This window comes from Desarmillaria tabescens (assembly GCF_030435595.1).
Source record: "Desarmillaria tabescens strain CCBAS 213 chromosome Unknown EV420scaffold_54, whole genome shotgun sequence".
NCBI lineage: Eukaryota > Fungi > Basidiomycota > Agaricomycetes > Agaricales > Physalacriaceae > Desarmillaria > Desarmillaria tabescens.
In genome coordinates, this window is record NW_026848353.1 from 284,499 (window position 1) to 312,204 (window position 27,706).

At 48.8% G+C, this 27,706-nt stretch overlaps 10 protein-coding genes and 1 non-coding gene across 11 annotated transcripts; 3 read left to right on the forward strand and 8 right to left on the reverse strand.

Moving 5' to 3' along the window:
* Window positions 1–20: 20 nt before the first annotated feature.
* Window positions 21–107, reverse strand: EV420DRAFT_t246. Its single transcript has one exon. It is a non-coding gene; the product is annotated as a tRNA-Ala (tRNA).
* A 57-nt stretch (window positions 108–164) lies between these two features.
* On the reverse strand, window positions 165–947 carry EV420DRAFT_1574567 (uncharacterized protein). Its single transcript, XM_060474424.1, has 2 exons — window positions 493–947; window positions 165–433 (listed from the first exon to the last, which is right to left on the reverse strand). The coding sequence occupies exons 1-2, from the start codon at window positions 801–803 to the stop codon at window positions 268–270; spliced, it is 477 nt and encodes a 158-aa protein (XP_060325138.1). The 5' UTR covers window positions 804–947; the 3' UTR covers window positions 165–267.
* On the reverse strand, window positions 948–4,623 carry EV420DRAFT_1574570 (uncharacterized protein). Its single transcript, XM_060474425.1, has 10 exons — window positions 3,945–4,623; window positions 3,622–3,893; window positions 3,484–3,569; window positions 3,350–3,422; window positions 3,144–3,295; window positions 3,064–3,088; window positions 2,915–3,009; window positions 2,732–2,861; window positions 1,976–2,680; window positions 948–1,924 (listed from the first exon to the last, which is right to left on the reverse strand). The coding sequence occupies exons 1-10, from the start codon at window positions 4,432–4,434 to the stop codon at window positions 1,106–1,108; spliced, it is 2,847 nt and encodes a 948-aa protein (XP_060325139.1). The 5' UTR covers window positions 4,435–4,623; the 3' UTR covers window positions 948–1,105.
* A 908-nt stretch (window positions 4,624–5,531) lies between these two features.
* Window positions 5,532–6,984, reverse strand: EV420DRAFT_1277476 (Alpha/Beta hydrolase protein; the record flags this gene model as incomplete). Its single annotated transcript, XM_060468032.1, has 6 exons — window positions 5,532–5,558; window positions 5,611–5,847; window positions 5,907–5,948; window positions 5,996–6,169; window positions 6,218–6,514; window positions 6,565–6,984. The coding sequence occupies 6 exons, from the start codon at window positions 6,982–6,984 to the stop codon at window positions 5,532–5,534; spliced, it is 1,197 nt and encodes a 398-aa protein (XP_060325140.1).
* A 520-nt stretch (window positions 6,985–7,504) lies between these two features.
* On the forward strand, window positions 7,505–9,824 carry EV420DRAFT_1484680 (Alpha/Beta hydrolase protein; the record flags this gene model as incomplete). The annotated part of the gene is made up of 10 exons (XM_060470107.1): window positions 7,505–7,829; window positions 7,889–7,953; window positions 8,011–8,031; window positions 8,086–8,295; window positions 8,395–8,503; window positions 8,679–8,929; window positions 8,985–9,106; window positions 9,272–9,357; window positions 9,395–9,414; window positions 9,570–9,824. 10 exons carry the CDS (start codon window positions 7,505–7,507, stop codon window positions 9,822–9,824), a joined length of 1,464 nt encoding a protein of 487 aa, XP_060325141.1.
* A 253-nt stretch (window positions 9,825–10,077) lies between these two features.
* On the forward strand, window positions 10,078–12,261 carry EV420DRAFT_1622751 (alpha/beta-hydrolase; the record flags this gene model as incomplete). Its single annotated transcript, XM_060475848.1, has 11 exons — window positions 10,078–10,390; window positions 10,444–10,520; window positions 10,646–10,922; window positions 10,971–11,060; window positions 11,114–11,188; window positions 11,238–11,488; window positions 11,541–11,662; window positions 11,714–11,759; window positions 11,822–11,919; window positions 11,973–12,015; window positions 12,067–12,261. 11 exons carry the CDS (start codon window positions 10,078–10,080, stop codon window positions 12,259–12,261), a joined length of 1,587 nt encoding a protein of 528 aa, XP_060325142.1.
* Window positions 12,262–12,867: 606 nt separating this feature from the next.
* On the reverse strand, window positions 12,868–14,792 carry EV420DRAFT_1622752 (uncharacterized protein; the record flags this gene model as incomplete). Its single annotated transcript, XM_060475849.1, has 8 exons — window positions 12,868–13,141; window positions 13,196–13,391; window positions 13,456–13,621; window positions 13,669–13,816; window positions 13,868–14,365; window positions 14,429–14,467; window positions 14,517–14,617; window positions 14,667–14,792. The coding sequence occupies 8 exons, from the start codon at window positions 14,790–14,792 to the stop codon at window positions 12,868–12,870; spliced, it is 1,548 nt and encodes a 515-aa protein (XP_060325143.1).
* A 1,266-nt stretch (window positions 14,793–16,058) lies between these two features.
* EV420DRAFT_1004165 (uncharacterized protein) lies at window positions 16,059–17,763 on the forward strand. The gene is made up of 6 exons (XM_060465279.1): window positions 16,059–16,690; window positions 16,748–16,958; window positions 17,010–17,201; window positions 17,254–17,386; window positions 17,431–17,613; window positions 17,682–17,763. The coding sequence occupies exons 1-4, from the start codon at window positions 16,299–16,301 to the stop codon at window positions 17,347–17,349; spliced, it is 891 nt and encodes a 296-aa protein (XP_060325144.1). The 5' UTR covers window positions 16,059–16,298; the 3' UTR covers window positions 17,350–17,386; window positions 17,431–17,613; window positions 17,682–17,763.
* Window positions 17,764–17,884: 121 nt separating this feature from the next.
* On the reverse strand, window positions 17,885–18,683 carry EV420DRAFT_1648864 (uncharacterized protein; the record flags this gene model as incomplete). Its single annotated transcript, XM_060478224.1, has 2 exons — window positions 17,885–18,056; window positions 18,106–18,683. The coding sequence occupies 2 exons, from the start codon at window positions 18,681–18,683 to the stop codon at window positions 17,885–17,887; spliced, it is 750 nt and encodes a 249-aa protein (XP_060325145.1).
* Window positions 18,684–20,973: 2,290 nt separating this feature from the next.
* Window positions 20,974–22,491, reverse strand: EV420DRAFT_1004439 (uncharacterized protein). Its single transcript, XM_060465280.1, has 3 exons — window positions 21,758–22,491; window positions 21,497–21,589; window positions 20,974–21,441 (listed from the first exon to the last, which is right to left on the reverse strand). Exons 1-3 carry the CDS (start codon window positions 22,251–22,253, stop codon window positions 21,119–21,121), a joined length of 912 nt encoding a protein of 303 aa, XP_060325146.1. The 5' UTR covers window positions 22,254–22,491; the 3' UTR covers window positions 20,974–21,118.
* Window positions 22,492–25,874: 3,383 nt separating this feature from the next.
* On the reverse strand, window positions 25,875–27,613 carry EV420DRAFT_1631336 (uncharacterized protein; the record flags this gene model as incomplete). The annotated part of the gene is made up of 5 exons (XM_060476144.1): window positions 27,255–27,613; window positions 26,770–27,200; window positions 26,495–26,718; window positions 25,955–26,392; window positions 25,875–25,921 (listed from the first exon to the last, which is right to left on the reverse strand). Exons 1-5 carry the CDS (start codon window positions 27,303–27,305, stop codon window positions 25,875–25,877), a joined length of 1,191 nt encoding a protein of 396 aa, XP_060325147.1. The 5' UTR covers window positions 27,306–27,613.
* Between the last annotated feature and the right edge of the window lie 93 nt (window positions 27,614–27,706).

The window sequence follows — 27,706 nt, forward strand, 5'->3', positions numbered from 1 at the left end:
ATAAAAATAATGCAAAAAGATGGACTCACGGGGGATTGAACCCCGGACCTCACACAGCCGCGACTACATAATGCAAAGCGTGCGCGCTACCACTGCGCTATAAGCCCATAATGAGTTCTGTTAAGATTAGTATTACTGCAGGCTGAGGACTTAGGATCGCCTTACCAGTCCATCTACTTAATGGAGTCCCCGAACTTCAAGTTGAGCATAGTCGACGGAGTTGGAAAGAAAAGGCCTCTTATATACGCCATAACAGTTGCTTTTATTTTATTTTTCTGTCCATTTTTCACCGTCCCAAACCACCTCGACGCTCCATTTCTCGCTATCCATCCATTGATCTTTTAAAAAGCCGTCCCACCATTTCACATGAATCTCATCATCGTCATCAAACCAATATCCAGCAACTCGTGGATCTGGGCCTAGGTATTCGTTTCTGAAACGCATAAATAAGCCCAGTTTTATGACCTGCACAACGAACACACCTAGACACACCTTTTAGAATCGATCCCGTCCGCATGTACAAAGTTTGCGGCTACCCCTCCGCCATCCCATTGCTTCAAATAATGGATATGCACCAGTTGATTTATGTCCGAGCCTGGGTAAACGATCCGTGTTGTTTCTCCGTCCTTAGCCATGTAAGACGCAGGTAAATGGATCCTTGTCCGTTTCCTTGCCACCATCTTTACTAAAGGCCATCGGTGAACCTCCCAGGCTTTAGCGCGTCTTTGGTCTGTGAGCTTTTGTAGCGACTCCTTCTTTTTTGAGAGATCGGCAGGAGATTTTGTAGCATCGAGACCTGACATGAAACCTTGAAGGCAAGCGTCATGCACAAAAAATATTCACTCCCCGATCGATTACCGATGGTGGGGAAAGCTTCCAAAGTAACTCGCACATGTACTTAACAAGCCGATGCCATTCAATAACTTGTAATAGCTAATACTTAAACAAACCCTTCTAGAATCAGATAATACAATCTGTTCGGAATAACTAACAAAGAGGTAATTCGTACACTGATACACAGTACTAGTAGCTAAACATTGTCCTGGAAAACTCAACTTCATGCAAGCGATAGTGATAGCGATATATTAAGTAGCGAAAGAAAAGACTATGCTCCCTCCGCAGACAGACTTTGCTGCTGCGAGAATGAACCAACAAAAGGCGTAGTAGGGCTGAGAGTAGCCCCGGACCCGCGGGATGAGTAGGTCAAGGCAGGCGAAACAAGAGGCGGGGATGACTGCTCGACATCGTAGACGTCGCGGTCAGGGTCCGGGAACACGCTGTGAGGATATACATGTCCGTCGTAATCGTTCTTGAAGTCGTCGCCTGCCTGGATATTACTGCGATGATGGCGTAGCATAGCAGAGTTGCCGGCATTATTTTTCAGGTCGCTCGCGTACGAGTCGTTGTTGAACAAGCGGTTGTTGTTGTTTGAGTGAATATTGTTTTCGCTGCTGATGCTACTGATAGAATTTGCGGATCTGTGCTGTTGGACGCGCTGCGCAGTCGCACGTAGAATTTCTGAGGATATATTCCTCGATTTTGGGATACTCATGCTGCTGTGCTGATAGTGACGAGAATGATGCTGTTCTGCAGAAGAAGTCGAAGTAGAATGCGGAAGGGTCGAGGACCGAACATGAGCCTGCTGATTAATATGCTGGTTGCGATTTGGCGCTTGCGAAGAGACGTGAGAGGAGTTCTGAGAGTATGATGAGATATGGGAGTGAATCTGGTCAGCGTCACGGTCACCAGGTAGACGAGAACCATTCACGTTGGACTGGTGAGTGTTGCCATTCCGAGACTGCCCACGAAGAAAGTTCTGCCCTTGTTGCATAGCTGACGACGATTGGAACTCTTCCTGTAGGGCGGGAAGAGAGCCGTTCATCATGCGGGGAGAGTGGTAAGCATCTTGCCGTTGAGCCTGTAACTGAGGAAGTGAGATGGTGGAAGCTGGCGTGCGAACACCCCTGACACCCACGTTGTAGTCGGTGGGCTCTCCTTGACATTGCGCCTGAGCTTGAGACAGATCCAACCTCGTTGGTCGACGACGTTGGCTCGCTAAATTGCTTCCTGCGGCATGGGCCTGCAAGATGTATTCCTCCGTTGCGGTGAATCCGTTCCTTGCTTGAGCAACACCACCACCAATAACGGGGTGATGGTTATCGTATCCCAAGTTAATGTCGACGTCACCAAGGGCGCTACGGAGACCCGCCGTTTGAGGAAGACCGCGATGATGGGCGAGTCCGTCCGTGAACCGATCATCAGCACCATTATAATTGCCGTTGTTACGAAGGGTACTGATCAAGGCGGCGAGTTCTTGACTTTGAGATGCAGAAGGGAACTGGTCATATGGCGACTGTTGAAGAACGCGAGCACCCATAGGAAGCCTTGAAGATGCCAGGGCTGGATTGGAATTGATAGGGATATCATTGCCTCGATAGCCAAATCCGGCTGACATGGCGGCATTCGAGGAGAAATCGCGGAAAGGAAGATTGACGAACGTGGACTGGTCATAGTCAACAGCAACGGGGGAAGGGCGAATACGACTGCCACCGATAGTCAGAGGAACCTGCGTCTGTTGGGATCGCAGCTGCTCTCGTCCGTGCAAGTTCAGGAGGGCAGCTTGAGCGATGGTTAACCTTGATGGGGACTGATCGTCCTCCTTCACAGAGCGCTCAGTACGCTAGATGATACGGATTAGACCCTGCTAGATTCCCCGAAAAAAGGTCCTTACACGTAACTCGCGCTGCTCAGATGTATCGGCAAAGCGAACAGAAATCCGGCTACCAGGGTCGTTCCAGCCTCTCACCATACGTCCATGCAGACGCTCGATGACTTCTTCGGCACCAGCGCGGGTATCCAGTCTAAATGAACGCATTACTAGGATGAACGTTACGGAAGTAAGTTTGACACCAACCTCACAAAGGCTATGATTCGTGGAGGATTGCTGAGTCTTGTTTGGAAGAATCTACTGCTCTTGATCCTATGAGGAGACACCAAGGCACCCAAAGACTAAAGGATAGCCAACGTCAGATTGTATATTTGTTGGAGGTGTAATGGACTCACAGATTCGTCGATGCTCAATGGTAAACTGAAGTTTGCATAAGTATGGGCGCCCATTACCAGAAAGGCGTAAAGCAACTTACCCTTCAATGTATAGGTTTGTGCTATTGGGGTCGTGAAGTCTTTCCATTTTCGCTTTGAATGAGTCATCACCGTGATCAACAGATGATGCTGAGTGACTGGAGGAGATAGATGGGGCCTGGGCGTAAGTCGTTCCAGGAATCTTATGAACTTGCTGTTGACGGAGGTCGCTCAATAAGGACGAATGAACGAAGAGGGCACTGCTAACCTTCGAAAATGTCGGATGCAGATTCCTGAAGCGTCTCAAAGATTGGATACACTTTTTCTGCGGCTTCAATCGTCTCGAATCTGCAAAATAGTGATAATAAGAGGATGAACGGAAAGGGGAGCATATATGCGCACAAAACAAACCCATATCCACTCTCCTTCTCCCCCACGTGCCTTGTGAAGCTTCTGACACTCCTCACGGGGCCAAAAGGCGCAGCAAGCTCGAAGAGTTGGTCTTCGGGATAATTAGGCGGCAAGTCCGTTGATATACACGTTCGGAGTCTTATTGGAATCTTCGTACGGATCACCTCCATCACTCTTAACTGAGGAGGCAGGCGTCAAGCCGCTACCTGTGACCGTAGCGCTGTTCATAAACGAGGATGGGGCCGCTTGATGGATTTCGATATCTGGCAAAGGAATATAGGTTGCCTTCTTCGATGGAGCACAGGGCACTACTTCCGGAGACGACGGAAGAGCGGACGGAGGTGCACGATCGCCTCGCTGGGGCGACGTCGTCACATCCGTGACCTCGCCTAGCTCAAGGTCTATCAAGAATGCGTTAGTAAAACGTGAAGAAAGGATAAAACAACACGTGCCAGAGTTGGGAGCGGTGGTTGAAGGGCTTCCAATACGAAGTGAACGGAGAAGCGTTCCTGCGTCCTCCGAAGCAGAAGAGCCAGTCTCTGCTTCTTCCAACCCATCCCGGCGCTTGTAAGGGCGTGCGATCTGGCTGGGGTTACTCAAGGGCGAATGGTACGAGGAGAACGACGATTGGGTTGTCGAAGGCGTGATTTCTGATCGCGAAGGGTTACTGGAAAACGAAGCAAATGTTGAGATTGATGGAGCTAAGGTAAACGAAACTGAGGTCGATGTCGAGGAAGAGCCTGGCGAAGAATGTACTGATGCAGAAGATGGAGAGCTGGAATGAAGCTTGTATCGAGAGTCTGGTAGAGAAGATGGTACAAAATCGCCTGCGTTGGGATTAAGAAAGCCTGTAGACGAAGAGACAACGGATTCTGGAGGAGAAGGAGGGGCTCGCGTTGGTGGAATCGGCGTGGAAAGAGAAGAATGTGGGGAGCCGGACATGATGGAAAGCGGCCGTATCGAGATAAAATAGAAAGAGACAAGGAAAAGCGTCGATAATGTCGGTAGTTGAAAAGAGCTTGGAGCTGGTACCGCAGCCGAAATTGCGTACAAGGTACGTTATAAAGATAATGTTAAAGTAGAGCTAGTTCGAGTAGTCAACGTAAAAGGCGAGGGCAATAAGCGGGTATGGGTGCGGACGGATGTGAGGGTAGGGAAGGAAGAGGAAAAACGGATCTCCTTCAACGATCCCCCGACTTTATAACCAGTGCGATGGGACAAATAATGGCCTTTTTGAGCAATTTGGGCCATTTTCTGGGGAAATTTTCTGGCCTTGCATGACTACGACGCGTCGTGCACTTCATAGGAAGCTTCGATTTCTCGGCAGCCACCGGCAGCGCGTCTCATCGACCGATGCAGGCTTCGCTTCCGACTCCAAAGGGAACTTGCCAGAAAGTCGGCTCTCCGAGACGTCCGAGGATGTGCGACGATACTTAGCGGATCCACCTGTCACAATTGCTGTCGTACAGTAATTTTGTTGGGGAAAGGTGGGAGCCTATGTCGCCAGGGAGATACATACAAGTATTTTTTACTTCGTACTCAAACTTCAGGCCTCAGTGATGGTGGGAGCCATACGGGATCTTAAATGAACCAAGTCAGCGCGGTAGTCAGACGAGAGGATATACCTGTGCAGAGCAGCTAGCTGCGACGAATGCGAACATACGGAATTCTATGCAAATGTTAGGATGATTGTGAACGTATTGCTTCGACCAACCTTCTCTTACAGGAGTCCTTGAGGAATACGTTGAGTTTCGTTTCAGCATCGATAGAGGGAAGGAATAATATACTACGCATTATTGTTGGGGATACCTGTCACATAATGTCGTAGACAACAGATGAGTGGATAACAGACGTACCGTAGTCAAGTCCTTGCGTCATTAAAAACATCTGGCTGGCGGTTGAAAAATCCAAAGGCTGACCGACTTCAAGGTTCCTCTCAATCACGTCCAGTATAGAATTTCCGCGGGACCATTCGACACATCAATCGCGATTTGGATGGGAACTCGAAAATTGATAGAATAACGGATATACAGCAGATATCATATATACTCCCATTGGAAACAATCCTGTATCAACAACATGAGAAAATAACGCTGTGGCCAACGAAAAGAAGCAGACCGTGCAATCTTCATCCTCATCGACGGGTTCCGGAACCTCTCGTCCTTCTTCCCAATCCTCGTTGAAAAGATTGTCGATGATCACCTTGATAGGATGATTCTGAACGTTGACGCTCCATCGGAGCTTCTCTACTGTGTCATATTTGATGAGCTTGCCCAAGTGGCAACGCGATTCCAGCGCATACCCACCCGTCGCACAGGTGGATGTAACGCCTGTGCACGTGCCCATTGGTATCGGCTAGTAAGGAAATTTGCTGTATTAGACTGGATTCGAGGGTGTGGAGCGAGAGGACAGACATCACCGGTATTAAAGACATGTGTTATGTGTTGCGTTGAAGGCTACCGGGACAGTCAGCATCAACTATAAATGACATAAGAGAACCTACAGGTGAAGGCAGATGCAAGCGACGAGCTGCCATCCTTTCGCTGGGAGCTTCGAATGCAACCACAGGAACGCCGAAGGTCGTTCCTAGCAGGGAAGCCAAAGCTCCCCCAAGCGAATGTCCGATAAGCCAGATATTAGCTTCGGGATACATATATGAGATGTTGTTGTAGAGATTCTGAGCATCTGTTGCAGCTTTATCTCAAAATATGTACGCGAAACATACCGTCCCGATAGGGTAGAATAAACTCTCCTCTACCAAGGTCTCCTGGACACAATCTAGACCACATTTGTATCCTCCCTGGTAGCATCCACAGACCGTCGACCATGTAGGGCCCACTCTAGCGCAGCAGCATGAAAACAGGAGGTTGTCGTTCAACTTATCCTTGGCAACGGTTGGTCCACCTCCTAACCATGGCACAGACGTGCCCTTGATGGAAATCACGACAGTAGACTCGTCCGTAGACACGAAGACGTGGCCGCGAAAGCCATCAGCGTCGGGCTCCCATCCATAAGAGTACGTCTATATAACATTAGCGTAGCTGCAACACGAGTCGAAAACGCAGCACATACAGCATTCCACTCATCTCCCAAATCATACCACTGTTTGTCCTTTGGCTCAAAGTATGAATTTGATGTCATCTTCGCCAGCTGAAGTAACGTCTCTCGTTTCTCTGTATGCGGTCCAGTCGTTGCCTCGTTGACCCACGCCAGCGGTTCAACCTCGTTCTGCAACTCCCTTATGCTGCGACGTCTCGCACTGGAATATGCCGCCATAGAAAATGGCTTACTGACGACTAGAGGTCTTGTATTGACGGAGTACATCTCGGAGACGAATCCAGACTTAGTAGCATCCGAGAAGACGATCCTGGACCCGTTCGATACAGCATGTGTATGTCTCAATTGGAAGTGGAGTTCGTTCGTGACCGCTGCATTATGTGAAAGAAATAAAGATATGAGAGCTTGGAGAGCAGTAGGGAGGTACGACAACATGTTCAAAGGTTAGTGCACGAGGAAGAGTAGACGGCTGCGTCACGGCCGCGAGCGGTCCGTGCTTGTGGCGTGGCGACTCGGATAGGCAATCACCGCCAGCGATTGATACTTCCCACGCTTCTGAATCCATTTACAAGTCACGAGATAGCTAGGCTCCACTTCGAAAGATTTTCTTGCACCATTTTACGCATACTCAATTCAATATTCGTATCGCAAGATTCTAAATTCCCAGACCAGTGCCTCCGCTGGCCCGGGCCTGCAAACCCGTGCGTTTTGTCAGTCACAGATGTCGCATCCTTCACTTCATCCGAGATGGCTGATTTCGAAACCAGATGAGCATTCTTTCAGCCCAGTTCTCGTGACAACAATTAGTAGAGCGGTCCGGACCACGTTTTCAGGGCTAATGCCGTCCACAATGCGGCCCGCTATACTATCTAAAGCTCAAGATGTGACACGTCTTCCTGAGTCGCTTTCCTCATAAGAGCCTTTGCAAAACTGATGGAGCCTGTGACTCATTGCCATGAGGATACTACTTGCGCTTGTAGCAGCCCGTCTCGCCGCATTGGCATATGCGGTAGACCAATCGCCTACGTCATCCTTGGGGCCTATTGTCAATCTTGGATATGCGTCATACGCTGGTAATGCAACATCCCCGGCTGGACTCGAAGATGGACCATTTGTTTTCTACGGCAATATTCCTTACGCGCAGCCGCCCGTCGGGGACCTTCGCTGGAGAGCACCGCGAATGCTGGATGAGCAAGCCCAGACGGGCCAGGTTGCAGACGCGAGGGGCTGGGGCCCTCCGTGTTTGCAACGCCCAGCTATGGTAGGAATCGGTTCAGAAGGTTTGATTCGCTACCGAAGCTCGGAAATCAAGCTAAAGAAGTATCAGATTGCTTAAAAGTCAACATCTGGAAACCCAAGTCTGCTTCTGAAGGAGATGCCCTTCCGGTTGCCGTTTACATTCACGTAGGTCTTAACATCATATAAGCCAGCGTGCTTCATATTCACGTTTTCCGCGTCTAGGGAGGGGGGTTCTATGCTAATGTGGGTGTTCCTTAGTGGTGACACCCTTTTCTAAGTTGATGGTTCACGATCTAGTCACCACAAGGGTTTCCCCTGTACGACTGGATAGAACAACACGGAAACTTGGTTGGCGTTTCTATCACCTATCGACTTGGACTCTTGGGCTTTCTAGGCGGCTCTCTGGTAGCTGCCGACGGAGATTTGAATGTTGGATTACTGGATCAGCGCGCTTCCCTTGAGTGGATACAGCGACACATATCCAAGTTTGGCGGCGATCCAGATAATGTCACCTATTTATGGAGAAAGCGCAGGAGGTGCTAGCTTGATTATGCAAGTCACTGCTTACGGAGGTCGGTTTTCTGTCGATCTCTTGACTTTCGTCAGGTGACAGTCTCTTTCTCAGGTACAAGACCGGTTCCTTTCAAGCGTGTGGTGGCACAATCAATAGGTTATGGGCCTACCCGAACCGAAGCAGAAGTGGAGGCAACTTTTCGTAAGTTTTCAAGCTTTGTCGTGCGTAGACTCATGGTTAAATCATCCAGTCTCTGCAACCAAATTTATTGGGTGTCCGTCATCTGGCAATGATGCCATGCCGTGTCTACGGAGAGCATCTCTCGGTACATATCACTCAAAACCCAGCTGCCACGAACTAACCCATTTACTCTTAGGAGCCATCGTTAGTGCCACAAACCGCATTCCAGGCAACCAACCCTCTCAATTTGCACCCGTCATTGAAGGCCCGGCAGGTTTTCTCCCCGGTCTGCCATCTCGCTTGATCGAGTCTGGGAATTTCAGCACTGTCGAATTCATTGGCGGACACTGCACAAACGATGGGCGGACGTTTGCTGGTGGTCCTCCAGAAGACTTTGTCACAGATGCCGATATCGAACGTTTAGTATTCTCCAGATGGCCTGCTGTTGTATGGCTCCTTTCCTTTATTTCGTCTCCCTTCACCTGCTGACGCTCATATATAGTCGAACGCCACGATGGCAAAGGCTTTAATGCTCTACCCCTCCCCACAGACCTCGGGCAGTCCTTTTGCGACTCAATATGATCGCGCATGGACGATGGCCGGAGAGGCGATTTTCACATGCTTGTAAGCTGATCTAGAAAGCACGCCTTTATCGCTGAAATTCGAGCGTTTTTGTAGTGACTGGTATCTAGCAGAAAATCTGGTTAGCAGAGGTGTAAAAAACGTATTTTCTTACGCGTAAAACGCTCTCTCGTTCGTTTTCCAACGAAATCTGATGTCCTTATTCAGGTGGAATGCTCCCGACACTGTACTATATAATGCAAGACCTTATCTAGGCGCCATGCACACCTCAGATCTCTACTATCTATTCTCCGGTAAGTGCTGTGATTTCCCCGATTGATGCATATTTAGCGCCCTATGACAGGTACCAAGTAAGTCATTGATAGTGCCCGGGAGCCGTCGGCATTGATGAAGCTACCTCAGTACATTCGGGAATGCAGGGAATACCTTTACGCCTTTCAACACCGTTCGTTGTCCCTCTGTTTCCGGTACAATCTTCTTCACTGACCTATATCTATTTACACAGAGTGAAGCTACGCTCTCGCAGGAAGCCATCAAGTACTGGACTTCGTTCGCTAGTACCGGTGACCCTTCATCTGATCAAAATGGTCACGTACCCCTCTGGGAGCAGTATGTTGGCTCCGATGCTCGTCGGCGAATGGTCCTCTCCCGTGGGAATGATACAGCTACAGCGTCTCACATGGAGACAATCCTGGACGACGAGATAGCACGGTGTAGATTTTGGATGAGTGAAGACGTGACTGCAGAGACTCGAGTGTAGCATCTCTGTCAAATGACGAATCCATTTGCGTTACAATAATGCACCAACGGTCTATGTCGCGGACCTCCAAGGGTTCACGTGTTTGGCGGCAGTCGAGACTGTACCCTTTGGGGCTAGCAGCTTCAACCACGATTCTCCGTCATTCACGGTTGTCTACCCAAGATATGACCGATATCAAAATCAATCATATGTCTGTGTTTTCAAACGATTTATGCTATAAAACGAACGGCCACGTTCATCCTCTTGCCAAGTAATGAGCCTCCTTTTCTGCCTGGTTCTGATGACATCTGGCCTTGCGTTAGAACACTTTAGTTTGAACCTAGGTCCTGTCGTTGACTTGGGATACATGGCTTTTGCTGGCAATGACACGTCTCCAAACGGCATACAGCCTGGACCAGTTGTCTTCTTCGGCGGTATTCCGTATGCTCAGCCACCGGTGGATGCTCTTCGGTGGAGAGCTCCTAGATCAATAGATGAGCACATTATTACAAACGAGATCATGGATGCGCGGAATTGGGGACCCCCTTGTTTGCAGGTCCCCGCAATGGTAGGCATAGGTTCAGAAGGTAGGGACCTGAAATATTTTTGTTTCCGACCTTGACTTGAGCCTACCTTGAAGATTGTTTGACGTTAAATGTGTGGAAGCCCAGAAATGCAAGCAAAGGTGATGCCCTCCCTGTGGCCGTCTATATACATGTAGGTCATTATCCTGTCCTGGTGCTGTATTTCCTGTTGACGCACCACTTAGGGTGGGGGGTTCTCTTCCAATGCAAGCCCGGATTTCCTTATAGAATTGATTCCGAAATCTGATAAAAACTCAGTCGCCTCAAGGATTCCCACTGTATGATTGGGTTGAACAACATGACAGCGGGCTGGTTGGCGTCTCCATTGCGTATCGACTCGGGATTTTGGGATTCTTGGGCGGGCACCTAGTTGCAGCTGATGGGGATTTGAACGTCGGCCTTTTAGATCAACGCGCCGCTCTTGAGTGGATACAAAGGCATATACACAACTTTGGTGGTGACCCCGACAATGTCACTATATACGGTGAAAGTGCCGGAGGCGCTAGTGTAATGATGCAAATTACCGCCTATGGCGGTATGTCAAGGTCTGTCAGGATCTTTGCCACCTACTGATCTTCGTCAGGAACACGACCTGTCCCCTTCAAGCGAGCAGTAGCGCAATCCATCGCATTCGGACCTACGCGCACAGATGTCGAAGTCGAAGAAACATTCAGTCAGTGCAGATCGTACCTGCCATGCCCGAAGCTCATCAGTAAATTTTGACAGGTAACGTCGCGCAACTTGTCGGATGTCCGTCGCGTGGCACAGATGCTTTGCGGTGTCTTCGTAAAGCATCTCTTGGTTGGCTCAATCAGTCAATTCTTGTAAAATATCGCTCAATGATAACCAGGTGCTATCGTTAGCGCCAGCAATCGTCTTCCGGCCACAGAGCCTTCCCAGTTTGCGCCAGTGGTGGAAGGATCGACAGGTTTCATGCCTGGCCTCCCGACTCGATTGATAGCGTCCGGTAGATTTAGCCCTGTAGAGTACATTGGAGGCCATTGCACTGGAGACGGTCGTACCTTCACTCTTGGCCAACCCAGCGACTACCAAAATGACGAAGATATCAAGGAATTAATCCTATATTGGTGGCCAGCACTAGTCCGTACTACCACGTTATGAGCTCATCTGTCTAACACGGATACTCGTACAGTCCAATTCTACCTTACACAAGGTGTTGAGGTTGTACCCTTCGCCAGATGTACCTGGAAGTCCTTTCCCCACGGACTGGGATCGAGCGTCGACCATTGCAAGAGATATTGACTTCTGGTGCTTGTGAGTGTACCGTTCGCTTCTTGTGTTCTAAATCATTATGGTTCGGTATAGGAACTGGTTCCTTGCTGAGAAATTGATCGATTCTGGCATCGACAATGTTTATTCTTATGCGTAATTACCCGTACATTCTCTTAAGTTTCTTGGCGTCCTCATATTCAGTTTAGATGGGACGCACCAGACACCGTGTTATACGAGGCTCAGCCTTATCTTGGCGCCATGCATACCTCGGATGTCTACTACCTCTTTTCAGGAACAAGGTAAGTACAGTAACAACCCACTCTTCAATGTCAACTTATCACGTTCTTATCAGCACATTTGGAAATGCGGGTAATACATTTACCCCATTCAACACTGTTAGTAGTTTCTCCTCTCCACGAAAGTCGTTTTTGATAACATAGCAATAGAGTGAGGCAACTCTTGCCAAGGAAGCGATAGCATATTGGACAACATTTGCTTCAAGCGGAGGCCCATCTTCGTTCAAAGCTTCTACCTTTGCCTCGTCGTGGGAGAAATACGTCACACCTAATAATACTCGGCAAAGGATGGTCTTTATTCGAGGAAACGATACAATGACTGCGTCGCAGATGAAGCCTAATTAGTGGTGCTGAAATCGATCGGTGCAAATTTTGGATGGACACCGATGTAATATCGGAGTTGCGAATCTAAAGCAAATGTTTCCGTAGAAAAGTTTGTCACTATCTCACTAGTAAAATTTACTTCCTTTCTTCCAGTACTATAGAAATGAGATAGATCCAGTCAGATCCAGTCGTGGCAACGACACATGGACTTGGATCTCAATTTCCCGCTTACACGTTGGTTCATGTATTGTATATGTATTCCGTAGGATGAGTGATGTAGAATTATAAGGGATATAGCGAACCATTGATTAAACGATACAAATATGCTGCTAGGACAAGACTGATACCATCTGGTAGGGTATAGAAAAATCAGATATAATTAAGACTGATGCTCAAATTGACCGATGATTCAGTCAAGCCCAAAGGCCTTGAGCTTTGAACAAGGCATATTAGTCTAAGTTTCGCGCACAGAGATATAAAGACCCAGAAGAAATGGATACACCACCTGCCGCCACCCTTGCACCCCGCGGAAGTACCCTTCCTTCCAGAGGAAGGTAACGGTAAATCTGCAACTGCCGCACTGGTAGGCCCCAATCTATTAATTGGACAAAAATGCAACACTGCTGCTCAGTCCACATCTGCAGTGCGCGGGTCCATCCCTCGCATCGCTCGTAGATTCATCACACCGCCTGCAACTGAACTCATCGCATGCCCGTAAAAGAATGCAGCCCGCGATAAGACAAGCTGCTCCACCAAGCCACGAAAATCAGTAAGCATCAATGGCCACGATAACTCGCCGCGTCGATCTTCGACGGTGAGGAGATCATCCATGAAGACGGCACCTTCTCGACGGAATCCCTCCAAGACCGTTGTGTCCCGCTCGTCTGTTGCAACATAGAACCTGATCCCCATCAGCTGACGATGATTCGGCTAAGCGACGGAGTGAAATACGCACCAGTCTCCCGGTAATGGCACCTTTCTCTTGAGGATGTCCATGTCTGGTGTAATGTGTAGCGATTCTGGGACATCGGAGGTTTTCAATGTCTCCTTCCCCTTTCTCACAGCACCTATGAACTCTCTGCCTTTCTTTAGATGGTTCTTGACTCTGGCGATATGCTCTTCTGGTGTCTTCTCCATCACCCAGTTGTATCCTCACAACTGAGCATCATGAATACAGACTCGTAATTGCCTAGAAAAAATATGACTCACAGTCACCGCGGCGCATATGTGCCCCCATCCAAAGTCTCCCTTCCGTGAACGTGTACATGCGCTCAACCATTGCATCCGCGAGAGCTGAGACGGTGTCAATCCTGCGGACGTCATCTAGCACCAAGCCGACATATTCATCCAAAGCAGCACGTGTTGTAAATCGCATAGACCCCTTCAAACAATGAGATATTTGGAGTCAGCAGAACCAGGGCGACATACGGGCTTCCGTCCATAATGTACTTCTCCAGCAAGCAGTACAACGTCTTCCTTTCGACCTTCAAAATCATTCTTGAATCCACGTAACGCTTTTCGAGGTGCGACCTGTCGTATTGGATCCACTACTGCCTTGCTGTACTCCATCCCTAATCTTCATAGGTGTCAGTCAATAATCCTTTACTGTGGTAAAAGAGGTACTTACAGGGGCTTAAAAGTGTGTACCACTTCCCATCCATTGTCAACTATCACCCTCTCAAGGTCTTCGTCGCTTGAGAGGCCCAGCACCTGCTGTGCAGTATTCCAATTCAGAAGTACTTGATCACCTGGAAGAGCGTCTTGTAGTGTTCTATAAATTCCTCCTTCGTCCGCATCCAAATCATTTGCCTCGTTATTAGTTGTGACCATCTCATCAACCCTCACGGTTCCGGGAGGGTCATACCACCCATTCTCGATGACATACAGTTCCGGAATCTTCCCTGTGAGTACATTTTCTGTCAGATGGTAGGATACTCTCTGCCATTGTCCGTCGGGAGCTTCGGCATCGCTGTCATGACCATGCAAGCGAAGATAATCAGATACAGTGATGACTGGGTGTGATTGGCGGAGATTGGTGACGTTGATCATCAGATTTATGGGTAGAACCCAGGCCATCTGTTGTTCAGTGGGAAGATCGAGCCATTCCTTGCTTCCCAATGCATCCCTGCAATGTGAATGGGTCAGAGCTTAATGACCGTAATGTTTGGATCCAAACAAGGCCACGTACCCTTTGTTAACCATCGTAGCGTAGTCGGAACATACATGCCTGTAGCTGTGTTAAGTGTGGGGAAATCGCAAGAAGAGAGTGTACACACAAATCGTACTCGCAACTACGCGCATAGATGAACGAAGGGATAATAAGTGTCCGGCGAAGAAGTTTGGCTTGTAGTAATGCTGATTCGATAATATACCGCATCTGCTCTCACGAAGTTGGCATAGGCCATAGTTGCAAAGTTGTCACATACATTATTCCAGCCAAGGTTCAAACTCCAATCTCTTGCGAGATAACCTTCCGTGGTGGACACTAGCTGTGCTAGTTCTTCTAATGTCAAATGCTCTGGATCGGTAGGTCGCTGGTGAACAGGTCGCATAGGCAAGGAACCAATTTCGGGGCTGACGACTGTCGGCGCAGGTTCAACACCGTGACTCATGTCATCGGGGTCTGGCGTAGCGATTGTGGGAGTGATGTACGGAGAGTCGATAAGGTTATGAGAATTATAAATATCGTTATCCACCGACAGCCATCCTTTGTCACGAGTCCAAAGTTCTGGTGTGAAGTTGTGAAATATACCTGCGCCAGCGAGTAAAGTAAATAAGAGCAATAAGAGCGTTCCCAATATACGCGTATATAAGATAGAGTGCCGAAAGGAACGCCTGTGAGTCTGAACAGGTTGAGGGAGATGAGGCATGGGCGAGATGGAGAATACAGCGCCAATGGGTGGCATAAAACAACACTTGCAGACTCCAAAGAGGCACTGCTGTAGACTGTAACAGCAAATATCACCAAGACGACAAAGATCCTAAAGCAAGGAGGAGCATGATTGATGCCCGTGATACTGCCCAGACGAGAGTCGAGAAGAGCTGACAATGAATTCCATGGGCTCGATCGACCGACCATCATATGTAATAATTGAGTTTATGGCCGGGAAAAGACAAGCAATAGGCGCTGAGCGCTGAGCGCTGATTGATGATCCATGGTACTCCAAGGCTTAACCCAAGGCGATATCTAAACGTAGTATCAACTTGAAGCTCAGCTACTGCCTAGAATGATGAATCAATGGAGCAGGGACGCGTTGCTTCTGCAGCGACAAAACCGGACAAAGATGGCCAGGGTTGACAATTCAGCGCGAAGAGATCCTCAGAGCCAGGACTCCTTGCAGCGATGGAACGCGGTACCCGGAAGTTTGAGAAGTTTGAGCGCATGCAGGACACGTGGCACACGAGCTAGCTTCCTATTTTTGGTCATCACCGCTCTTTACATTCTTCGGATGGGTTTTGACCAAGCTTTCAAGATATTCACTGCCCAGTGCCAATTGGAAGACCCATTTTATGGATAATCCTTGGGCATTTCAAAATCTTGGAGTGTCGCAAGATCATAGGATGCCCTGGGATCACGGTAACGGAACCCAATCAAGTTTCGGCAACATCTTGTTTCGAACTTAATGTCATTGTTATCTCTGAAATAATTAACCTCGTACGCTTCTATCTTCAAGAAATGCAATACAATCTGATATAGTGCTTTTCTTTACATCAGGGTATCTTGACCGAGGCTGTCTAGTCGTCATCGAAATGGTGATGAATGTATTTTCAATTTCCCGACGGTGCCGATAGGAATGATCCGGGCTAAATATCTTGCCGCAATGACACATTGTGCAAGGAAGGAGCGGCCCGATCAACGGAGAGTTGAGGTTATTGCAGCGGTTGCAAACATTTCTCACACGACGCCCATGAAATGACCAACGGCAGCCCTCATCATCGCCGCCGTCTCGCCGTCGTTCTCAGTCGCCGCAGCCCGACTTTTCCTTATTACTCGGCCCCGCCGCTGTTGCTCCTGCCTATCTCCCTCTGAGTCCCCGTCTGGGTCTCCTTTCATCGACATGGACACCGTTCAGTACAAACTATCTCTCCCATCGTCGACTGCGACTTTCCGTGCTAATCGCTATAAGCCACGGCATCGTACCCCTACGCATGCCGGTACCCCTGGTCTCGTTCTGATATGCGCCCATGGCGTTCCCGGTGTCAAAGAACTATATGAGCCTATCTTGCTACGGCTTTTCGCCCACGACGAGCACAATCGCCTGGCAGGGTCACCGCTGCAGATTATCGAAGCATGGGCAGTTGACGCGCCTGAAGGCGAGGACTCTAACACGATGACATACGCGCACGCCCTCGCTGCTCTCCGACAAAGCATATTCCTAACCCACGTCGATGCGTACGGGGGAATGCACCGCGTCATTCTGATTGGCTGGGGAGACGGCGCGAATGCTTGGTATGTGGCGTTATCTGATTGAGAGATCGGTACTTATACTAACCTAGTCGGGCGCAGCATTCTCTCATCAGATTTTTTCCCGCCAGGAGATCCATCGCCCTACGAGGGAATGGTTCTCGTTGATCCTGCCATTTACGACGACGGCGATGCGCCTCCTCCTCTTGCCCCTTCGGAATTGGAATGGGATTCGCCCGACCACGCGCGTGTATACCTCTCTTCACACAAGCCATGGGCCAGTTGGGACGCGTGGATGAGGGATATCTTCGTCGTACGCATTAAAAGAAAATGAATACACGCTATGTTACTGATTATACAGCAGAAGAACTCTCTGATACGTCTCCCTGACAATGGCGTAGCGCTAAAGAGCCCATACCGACCTGGAAAATATTCCGCAGCCCCCTTTTCTTTCCTCCCTTGCCATGCACCCTTCTCATGGGTCGTCTGGAGTGAGACGCCGCGACTGACGCAGTTCCCGTTCGCAGGAACAAGGTTTTCAGACGGAGGAGTTTATGTGGGTATCTTGATGAAGATCGAATGACTAGTGGCTGATAGTTTCTTTACAGGAATCACCCGTCAAAGTTGCCAATGCGATCTACGCTGCCCTTGAGGGCATGGGCGAGATGTACGATTTGATCGTACCCGTCGAGGGAAAGCTCTGATATAGGTCAGAGAGTTATTAATGTTAAGATCTAAGAAGTAAGGGTGTTTGATTGTAATATAGGGTGCTATTAATGGGATAGGGCTACCGGTATAATCGTTCTTCGCTTGTCAGAACCCTCGACGCGGGAACTCGCGCAGTTATATTTGTGTGGATGAAGGCTGTCTGAAATCTGGTCGGAAATTGGCGTCGCTTTCCTCATCACCGCATCCAGCGTCAAGTTTGTCGGTGAAGATATCAGCACACTGCGTTTACTTATGTTGAGGTACGTTGCATAGTCTTACAATTTTGAATTGTCACAGAACCAATACGAATCAACTCGTAATTATATAGAGCTGTGATTATCGTGCTAGCGCTAAATCCCGAGGGAACCGATTAATCCTATCGAATATGATGATCTAAATGATGATTACGACAGGTCAAGCCCTGCTCGAATAGAGTTACTTTCTACCATAAATATCGCGACAAGCCCCGTAGAAACCGATTTTCGAGCCCAGCCCACACGAATGAATAATAGGAATATAAACCAACCACCTTCAACGTAAATGGCGCAGCTTTCCAATGACCTCATCCATGTTCTTTACGTTCCACTCGCCACTCCAGCTCTGCTGCCACTTCTTCCTAGATCCTACATACGAATCTGATTCTGATTCCACTGCACTGCCGATAAACGGGGTTCCAGGTGGCGGAGTCTTGGCAAACGTTTTCCTATAACAACTAAGTCCCGGCGTTTCGAAAACCAGAAAAGTGGACATACAGGTAACGACTTGTTTCTTCTTCCGTTGAAGTCCTAGATGACGGCCTAGACATATTGGGAGATTGGTCCGGTTCTGGGAGCTGCGGACTGGAACGGACTATATTGAGATAGCTGCGTTTATGTCGGGGCTCTGGGGTGGACCGAGAAGTCGGGGGAAATAGTGACGGCGATGAGCTACGCGTTCGAAGGGGAACGCTTGGTTTGATGCAGTGCTGAGGACTCTTGGGCGGCCCTAGGACAAGCTCCGGAGGGATTCTTTCCCCGAGCATTCGCGTAGCTTTGTCGAGTTGGCGAACACGCGGGATGTCGATTTGGGTGTCAGAGGTATTTTGGGATGATGGGTATGCAGAGGAGGAGGAAGGTGTAATTGTTGACTTGGATGCCTTTCGCCGAGTGCTGAATAAGAAAGGGAAGAAAGAGAATGCTCTTCGTCGTGGATGATTTGCTTTGGATGATTGAGAGAGTGGGATGGGAAATGGGATTGTGGAGTGGGGCCGGATAAACTGTGGTTTATTTGGGACTTTCACCAGCGGTTTCGGTGTTTGTGGTCGACTGGTGTTGGGCGAGAAAGTATGCATAGTGAGCGTGAGGAGCAAAATAACTGTTGGTATCCATGAGCCCCACGAGGACGAGCAAAAAAGGATAAAGATCACCTTGCTGTAAATTCCGTGTTAATATTACGACGAACTTTGGCGCCGCGAAACTAAATATATGAGGAGTGGGAGGTCAAAAGGTGATAGTTATCCCGGAGTCATGAACGGTCAGATATAAGGATTCCCTTTTGACATTTGTTGCCAACTAGCGGTATTAAACCTGGCAACAGAATGGAACGAGGCAAAACCCAAGTCGGCCTGACCCGAGGTCAAGTTGGGTAACCTTGGGGTTTTTGGCTAAAGGTGGCGTCGGTTACTACGAGTTTTCTTTTTGAGGGTAGATTAAGTCGGGAGACGTTGCATGCCTACAGTCGTGTCGATCATCGCGCCTGATACATCGGTGCTTGCAAGCTATGGACAGCTCCGACGTGCGGTCATGACTATGGTGCCCAAGGAATTGTTGGCTTGGAAGGCACCGGGGCTGTTCAGCAGGAATGAAGATTCCGAGCTTATTCCTGTGCCATTCTAGCTGAAGGGACACCGAAACTTTCAGTGATTATTCGATAAGGGTAAATAGTAAAACACCCACAAAATCAAATGCTGATCGAGGGAGGGCTGCGCGACCACAACTCGTGCATCGTCTACACGCTTCAGACTTTCATTTGTAGTGAATACACAGTGAAATTGAATACAGAAGCGTAGGACTGGCACAGAAGAGAGTTGCCAACAATGTTGCCAAGCAGAGGCGCAGGTACTTCGGAAACAGCCGGTACCCTACCTGGTCGGGTATTGCCGAGTGGATCATGGGCACGTGAAAGACACGACTCTTTAGTTCTGTTTCCTTTGTTCAGAGCGTTGATTCAGATTTCTTTTGTCCAGCAACATATTTAACTGAAGCCATGCACTTCCTCAACTTATCTATCAACCACCATGTCATCCAAAGCCCCGTCTAACTCGCACAACGCAAATGTTGCTTCGCCGCCTACTGCTTCGAACAGTGTATTTCACTTGTCGCTGAACTTTGGGACGCTGACGCCTGGGACATACGTGAGCTTTTCTATGGCTACTCTTTACGTCCTATCTGACGCGTCTTCCAGACCTTTAATATCAGTATCGACCTCAACACATGCACTTCAACGCCAGGCGCAGCGGCCAGCTTTGCCGGTGGCAACGATTCTCTTGCGACATCCAATTCTGCTGCAGTTGGTGACGCCGAGTCGCAAACTCAGTGTGGCTCACCCAATGAGTACTGTCATGTATTTGGCTGTTCCAAGCGTTAGACTATTCCGCGAACTGAGACTATGGAGACGATTCTCAAGTGGGAGCGCAAAATAAACTGCTAGGACTGCGAAATAGATTACATTTGTACCACCGCAATTCAAGTTCCAAGATCAGTTTCGCTTCCGAACTCTTGCCCCTGGAAACCACGTCCCCCTTCGCTTAAACATGCTAGCCTGGAAGCCTAATGGTCTGTCGCCGCATATAAGCGTCCGCCGTTTATCCTATATTTACTGCCACCTTTCTCCAGCTGTTACTAAAGGGAGCTCATGAAACCATCTCTAACACGAGGAACAGCTTTCTCTGGGCTGAAGGACATAAAGCGGTTTGGATCTATTCATATCTCTAGCTCAGGGAAATCTTTCTCTGATGTCATTGCGGTCGCAGTCTTGGTACCGGTCACGGCACTTGCAGCGGTCTACAGATAGCACTGGACGACTGGACGAGATCCGTCCGTGCATAAGACGCTGGTAGAACCATTCCCAGGAGCTTTGGATTGGGCCTTCGGATCCTCGAGGTCTGGGATATACATCATCAGTATTACTTACCCGTGCGGCAACAGACGGAGGATGATTTGTGTCGGTGACCATTGCATCATTACTCATGGCGATGTGTACGGAATTCACTTTGAATAGTCTCCGCGTCCATACGCTCTCGAGGGAACTGTCGGATCGCTGGCTGTTTCCGAGCACGGAGAAGTGAGGAGCGGTATGTTCTCGTTCTCGAGTCGAAGTTCTGGCTCCGACTCGGGCACAAGAGTTTCCAAGTCTGAGGGCTTACTACCATCCTATTGCTCAGGACGATAACGTACGCAATTACTCGGCTATTTGGTGTCTCCAGGAGTGTCGTCATAAGTGCCAGACTAGGTTGAATGGACTTGGAAATGCTATGTGAAGAATGTAACCCAAGGCTCGTCTGTGGACCTGTGGACCTATAGGAATATGTTCACTGCGACAGCCCTGTTTCCCGTTCAGGTTCCCTTGGCGTCTGCATCTCCGTCGCACAGATATCCAATCCAATCTGACATGCAATTTTGTTGTATGGCCTCGTAGATGTACAATATAATAGATAACAAGCAGAGATCCCGGTGAATGTAGTATAATAGCAATGTATGCGTGAATGTCCCCAGAGTCCAAGAACCACTAACAGATAATACAACAACAGACCTGCTCTTCTGCCTCGTTAGTGGCAAGTTCCCTTTCTCTTTCTCTCTGCTGCTCCTGCTCCCGCTGCTGCCGCGCCTGTTCCTGCTGCCGCGCCGCTCTTGCTAATCGCCTCTGCCTAACCCATTCTATCCCCTTGCCCAGTCGTGCACAAAGCCCAACTCTGTTCTTCCTCTGCTCTTCATATGCTGCATCTTCAGCTGTATACGGTCGTATAGATAGGTGTACAATCGTCGGTGGAGGTTTTGGTGCGTTAGGGTCAGTTGCTGATGTCGGTGGAGCATTAATGGGAAGATTATGTGCTAGCCAGGAGGTTTCAGCGAGGCAGATCGATAGAGTAAAAGTAGCCATAAATACCTTGTAGCACTTCATCGTCCTGCCATACTTTCCCGAGATGCAGTATACGAAGATATGATGGTGCTGGCGGTCGCGGAGATTCGGAGGACCAGTCTGTATTCGGGGCCAGTTGTGGGGTTGCGTAAGTGACGATACATTAATCAACGCCCAACGAATTCAGTGTAGTTTGGATGGACAGAGAACAAGCGAGCCGAGGAGGGAAGAGAGCAGGAGGCGGGCCGGATGAGCTCAAAAATCTCGGAAAATAAGTAATAAACTGACCATGCGGCCATGCATTCCATATCAGCTCCTTGACTCGCCCGACAGTGTGTTCCGGGTTGAAAGACATCGTTCGGCGCTTCCCGGATAGCAGAAGGAAGGTGAGGGAGATATTGGGGAATTCTTCCTCGTCGTCACCAGTCTCCTTCTCATCATCACCGACGTCGCCACCCTCCGTGTCTGCCTCGCCACCTTGGTCCTCGTCTCCGTCCTCGCCCTCGACGTTCCGTTTCTCCCGTTCTTCTTCCTCTTCGTCAAAGTCGTCGCTCCATATTCGACTGCTCCGGCCTTCCTCACCTACCCAACCAGTTCCATCTCCTTCTACAGCGAGGTCGACCCTCGTGTAGCTTGTGCGCGCACTAGCATTAGTACTATATGCGTTCACCCCCAAGGCTGGCCCCATGTACCCCTCGGAGCGCACTCGCGTCAGTGTGTGCTCCGGCTCATCGAAAGTGACCGTGGGATGGGGACGCGATACAGCAGTTTTTGGTCGGGGCATGTGTCGTCTGTGTCAATGTGCTGGGCAAGTCCTCGTAGCGATGCTGCCTGTAGACGTACAGGAGCTGGTAGCGGTGCCCGGATGATGATGGTAAACGGATGAAGGAAGCAGCTTGGTATCTCTTAAGGACACAAGTCACTCCGTCTAACGGGGCTAAGTTAAGAATAGGAGAAATTTTCCAGGGGTCCGGTTCCAGGGACCGGATGCAAATTCCAGATCTGATGCTCACGTGGCACGTGCCATACATACCCGATTCCCGCTCACTCAATTTGACAATTTCACAGACACGCCGCCGAGCACCGCCAAAGACTCAACCGTCGACAACTCGAACAGAATAGGAGATGAGACCTCTATAAAGCTGAACAGTCGGAACTGATCTGGCTACCTTCCTGCGCCTCGTCCTCTTCCTTCACGGGGCTAGAACTCGACAAATGCGGGGAAAGCAGATCACAGGGTGAACTAGATTCAAGAACTGCATCAAAGAAGCTTTCTATTCATGTGCGAGTATCGGCTGCAGGGTGCTACCGAAAATCGGTTTCCCCTTTCAGTATGTAGGAAGGCTGCATTTTGAGTACTGAAAGTATTGCAACTTGATAACGAACACTCACTCTGCGTAACCTGTCAGATCTCTGACGACGAACAGAATATGTCGTTTCAAATAACCCGGTTCCTGATACTCGTGGCTCAGGTTTGAACGAACATTAAGAATACAAGTCCTGAGAATGTGATGGTTTCTTGCAAAAAAATGATCGACTCACTGTAATACCATCCAACGTGAATTATCTGCAGGCGCAAAGAGGTGTAGAAAGGTGCATGGATACCGAATCTCGGAACATTCGGTGGAACAGAAGCCTGTCCAGCCCGGACTGACGTACGCATATTGCAATTCGAGCATTCTATTGGCCAGGATCTATCAGGATGCAGTCGATAGGGAAAATCAATAGCACACCTCGACCGGACTTTATTCTATTGTATCCCATTCTATTTTGTCGCAAGACGATGAGCTCTGAGTGTACATTTGGGAGCCAAAAAGGAAGATGATGTAGTTATCGGACCCGGCGTACATATGTAACCTTCTGAGAGGATGATAGGGAAGCGCCAGTCAATCTTGTCAGTTTTATTTGAGTAGTCCCAAAACAGATTCGGCTCGTCAATTTAATATAATCTCTGAAACGCCTGACGCCCACTGAACATGCCAACTTTTCTTGGCCAAGCACTTATGCAGTGGGGCTTCAGCGCTTCAACCTGCAGGTCCCGATAACTGGACAGATGGAAGGCGCGTTGTCGATATATCACTGGTGCCAAGTAGGGGTTGCCTGAACTCGACACTTCCCCGGATATGTAATTCGACAGCTTGTTACCTCGATCATTTTGTGTCGTCTTGAGTGTGTTAAAAAGTCTCTAAAGCGCTGTTCATACTAAGAGAGTAGCATGCGGCCGAAGGATCGTCCGACAAGGACGAACGAGAGAACGTATCAATCAGGCGTAGGTCTATACGTAAGAAAATAAGCGCGGGGCCGGCGAGGCGGGAGAAGGAGGGCCCATACGCGCGTCGAGAACAACAGACCCGGGAGCATGAGCTCATGATTCCTGACTTGAAGCCGGAGCCGGAGAGACGATAGCAACGATTTACGCAGACTCGGTTTGTGTAGTTACGTGAACTACGATGACCTGATGAATCATCTGCGGAGACTCAAGCATTCAACGTAACCAGCAGCAGCAGTAGACAAGTGAGGACACAGAGTAAATGGAAGGGTGGCCTTCGAAACGCAGAGATGAACGGTAAGATGCTAGTCCGCATACCAGTAGCAAGGATTCATTGTGATTACTCTGCGGCTCGAACCGCAAGAATCAGACAAATGTGATACATCATCGCCGCAATTAGAACATTCTGTCCCAGATTGAAGATAGTCCAGCGATGACACCGGAAGTGGCGATAGAATGAGAAATTGTATATATCAGTAAAAGCGTAAGTCGCGAGGACGAGAAACAGGCGAAGAAATAGCGCACTTGGTTCGAGGCAACGGGTAGAGATATATTCCGTGTGAGAAATGGTAGTCAACGTTCAAAAAGTCGGGCCGTCAAGCCGACATTCTGAAGGTTCTCACGCTATTTCACTCTGCCGTCGTGACACCACCACTGATTGTTAGGTCTTGCTCAAGCCATGCTACGCCTATCGATAATATACTTTCTCTAATATATCTCTCAATTGGACGTGCTTTCCAAAGTTTAGCGATTCGATATTGTGGATGACATCCAACTAGTCCTGGTCTCGTCCTCCTGAAGCTGTTCAATTTCATCATCAGAGTTTTTCTATGAGGTCCTTGCGTTCCGATGAGTGAATCAAAATATTTTTTTTTTGCAATTCATCGAGTCAATATACCGAAGATTACCCCTCCAGCGTCAACTGCTTTACGAACGTAGCGCTAAAGCTTCAGAGGCAACTGTTCCGATAATGAAACGACTATTGGTCGTCTGACATTGCCTCAGATGGACAAATTATAGCATCGATGATACATCTGGGCTTGCTTCTAAGGAGTCTCACGTGTTTTCCCTGGTATTCGTGGCTGCCTGACCGTCGTAGACTCTCCTTCTATCGGCCAAAAATAGCCAGGGAATCTCTAGCGCTTTGAACCTCGACCACGGGCTGGGCTTGACATTTTATTTAAGGATTCAATTACTACGGGAGCTAGGTGACAACGAGGTGCTCAATTTTATTGCTGCATCAAATCTTATCCTGAACGTATTATGACTGGCCCTGCTACTTTCACAAGGTCTTTTCATAGAGTTCCCATCACCAAGTCATGCATGTTGGGGGATGCGTGGCATTTGCCTATAATTCTTCCGAGCCAGCTTCTTTTCCTTCGAAATAACGGTACTTCATTCCTAAGCTCTCCTTATTGGTCCCAGTGAGCGCCGCTCCCCTTTCCAATCTCAACGTAAATCAAGCAATCTCCCGACTCGCCTCGACGCTTGAGGGGAAATCCTCAGGAGAAGACACGCCATAGATCAACTTTCGTGGACGTCGGACTCTTCATTGCCAGTGAATCTCATAGCATTAGTCTAAATGACACAAGGACAATTTTGGAGTTTCTGCGGGATCCGCTTTCGTTTTCCGTTCTAGTGCGCTCGTACGATCTCTCCTTGGATGTAATATCTCTGCTAGCTCACTTCGTATATCAGAGATCTCATACGGACGCAATGTGATAATGGTACACCCCTCTTCATCGTGATCGATACTAGCAAATCGGCTAGATGTACGTTTTATGGATAGTTGCGACTTGGAGTGAGGCCGCGGAGAATTACCTTTGGTATTCCTCACACGGGTGAAATAACTAAGCCTCGGGCACCTGTTGAGAGCGAGCCTCCGGGCCTTTTTCCAAACGCCCCAGTTCCCTTTGTCGCAGCTGTATGTTCAAGTTAACACGTATCTAATAGGCTGCTCATTAATTAGCCAAGACGGGTGCATTTCAACAACTTCTACAGTAAAATATCAACATATAGACAATAAAGATAAGTATGTCACGAGTAAAAAGGTATAGGCAATGGTGAGTGAAAGATAGTATTATACATAAAACGCTGAGAATAGCAGTGGTGGATGGATGACGAACAGAAAGACAATCAATGTCTTTCTCTCCTGTGCTTTTGCATTCCCCTTCTGGCCGGCACTGAGGATGTGACACAAATCATCGCGTAGACACAGTCTCTCCATCCAGTATACATCAAGATCACCATGGCCTGTCCCTCTGGACTTCCCACCGTATAAGGGTTCCAATCACCCCAACCCAGAGGATTGACGGCTGGCGAAACAATTCCCGTTGGTGTTATATGTTCACCTTCCCCTAGTTCTGTCCTGATATTATCCGCCCATGGGATATATGATTCAAAGACATCGGGTCTTAGAACCGCCATGCGATATACTACCGATGCAAGCATGCAAGAACCAGATATCTCGGAAAACCAGGCGTCATCATCGAGGTAGTTGCGAAGCAGAGGCGTGCCTGTGGGAGTAAGCGCGATCGCAGATTCGATGATCTCGCGAATCCAGGACGTAAGGTCTTCGATAGCGGGCTGGTGCCAAGATTCTTGGGAGCTGACAAACGATTTCATGATAACAGCAAGAACACGAGTCATGCCGGCTACGATGAGGATAATAAGTACATGTTTGCACAAAGAAGAGAAGCAGGAAAGAAGAGAGATCAGAATCACCTGCGAGATAAACGTGATGGAAACTAACTTACCAGCCGCCCATCCATTCCCTGTACTCCACAGACCAGTATCACTCGACTGAGGACCGACTATATGCGACCATGCGCCATAGTACGACTCGTTCTGGATGTACTGGGATTGCAGGATCTCGCGATAGTAAGCACACTGCTTGTAAGATTCCTCAAGCAATGACCCATTCAAAGTATCTGCCGCGTAATATGCGATAAATGGTGGAGCCATATACATGAAGTCAGCCCTACGATAGAAATGAGTCGAACGTATAAAGGCGGGGTTGAAAAAGACGTGCCACAACTCTGCAACATCAACCCTCTGGCTGATGGCACCCGACTCGTTTTGGTACCTCGGCGCCTGTTCCAGCAGGTATCGAATCTGTTCTACCGCGGCTTGCTTATAGGTGTCGTTTGTCTTACCGAGCAACCATGCATACACGCCTAAGCTAGCTGGATCGCCTACCGCTCCGCTGCCATCGCCCAACACATTAGCTTCCGTGCCCAACACAATTTTATTCTGCGCGTACGCGAGAGCCTTGACTTGTTGAGGATCTGGCGCCGGGGCCGGAAAAGGATTGGGACCAAAGACAGATAGCATAGGCGAGTAGAGCTCGAGTAGGGCCTCTGCGGCAGCACCAAACTCCCAAGTATGGTTAGGAAGGGATTCGACGAGGGAAATGACAGCGAATACATCCCATCCGGGGTCTAAGGCCAAGGGGTTGCCGAGCTGAAAGTCAATCTATCAGAGCACGAACCCGCATGAGGATTAAATATTGCCTACCGTATAGCGAAATGAAAACGCTAGGCCGATGAGCAAGAGACCATTCCTCATCAGAGAAGAAAGCAACGGAAAACGAAGAGAGAGCGAAGTTGCTGGGCGAGTTCGGATTCGTACTTGGCGGGAAAACAAGATAAAAGCCAAGAAGAGAAATACAGGTGAACAAGTTGGTCCAGCCTTTCTTGGCCTAGTTCTTAGGGGTCATGAAGACAGTTCGACGTTTTATGTTTGCCGTGGCACCAGAAATCACGGCGATTCACAGCCAGCTATCCTTTAGAGCCAATAAAGAAGATATCCATCTTGGCGTTCCTGTGATTAACAAGTAACAGGTTACCGCACTGCCGCATAGAGTAATAGCACAGATCGCGGGAGGTGAAGACTGCTAAGCGATATCGATCACGATCAAATTTCGATATTTTTGTTGGCCCTTTTTGATTGCGTCACCTTCTGCCTCA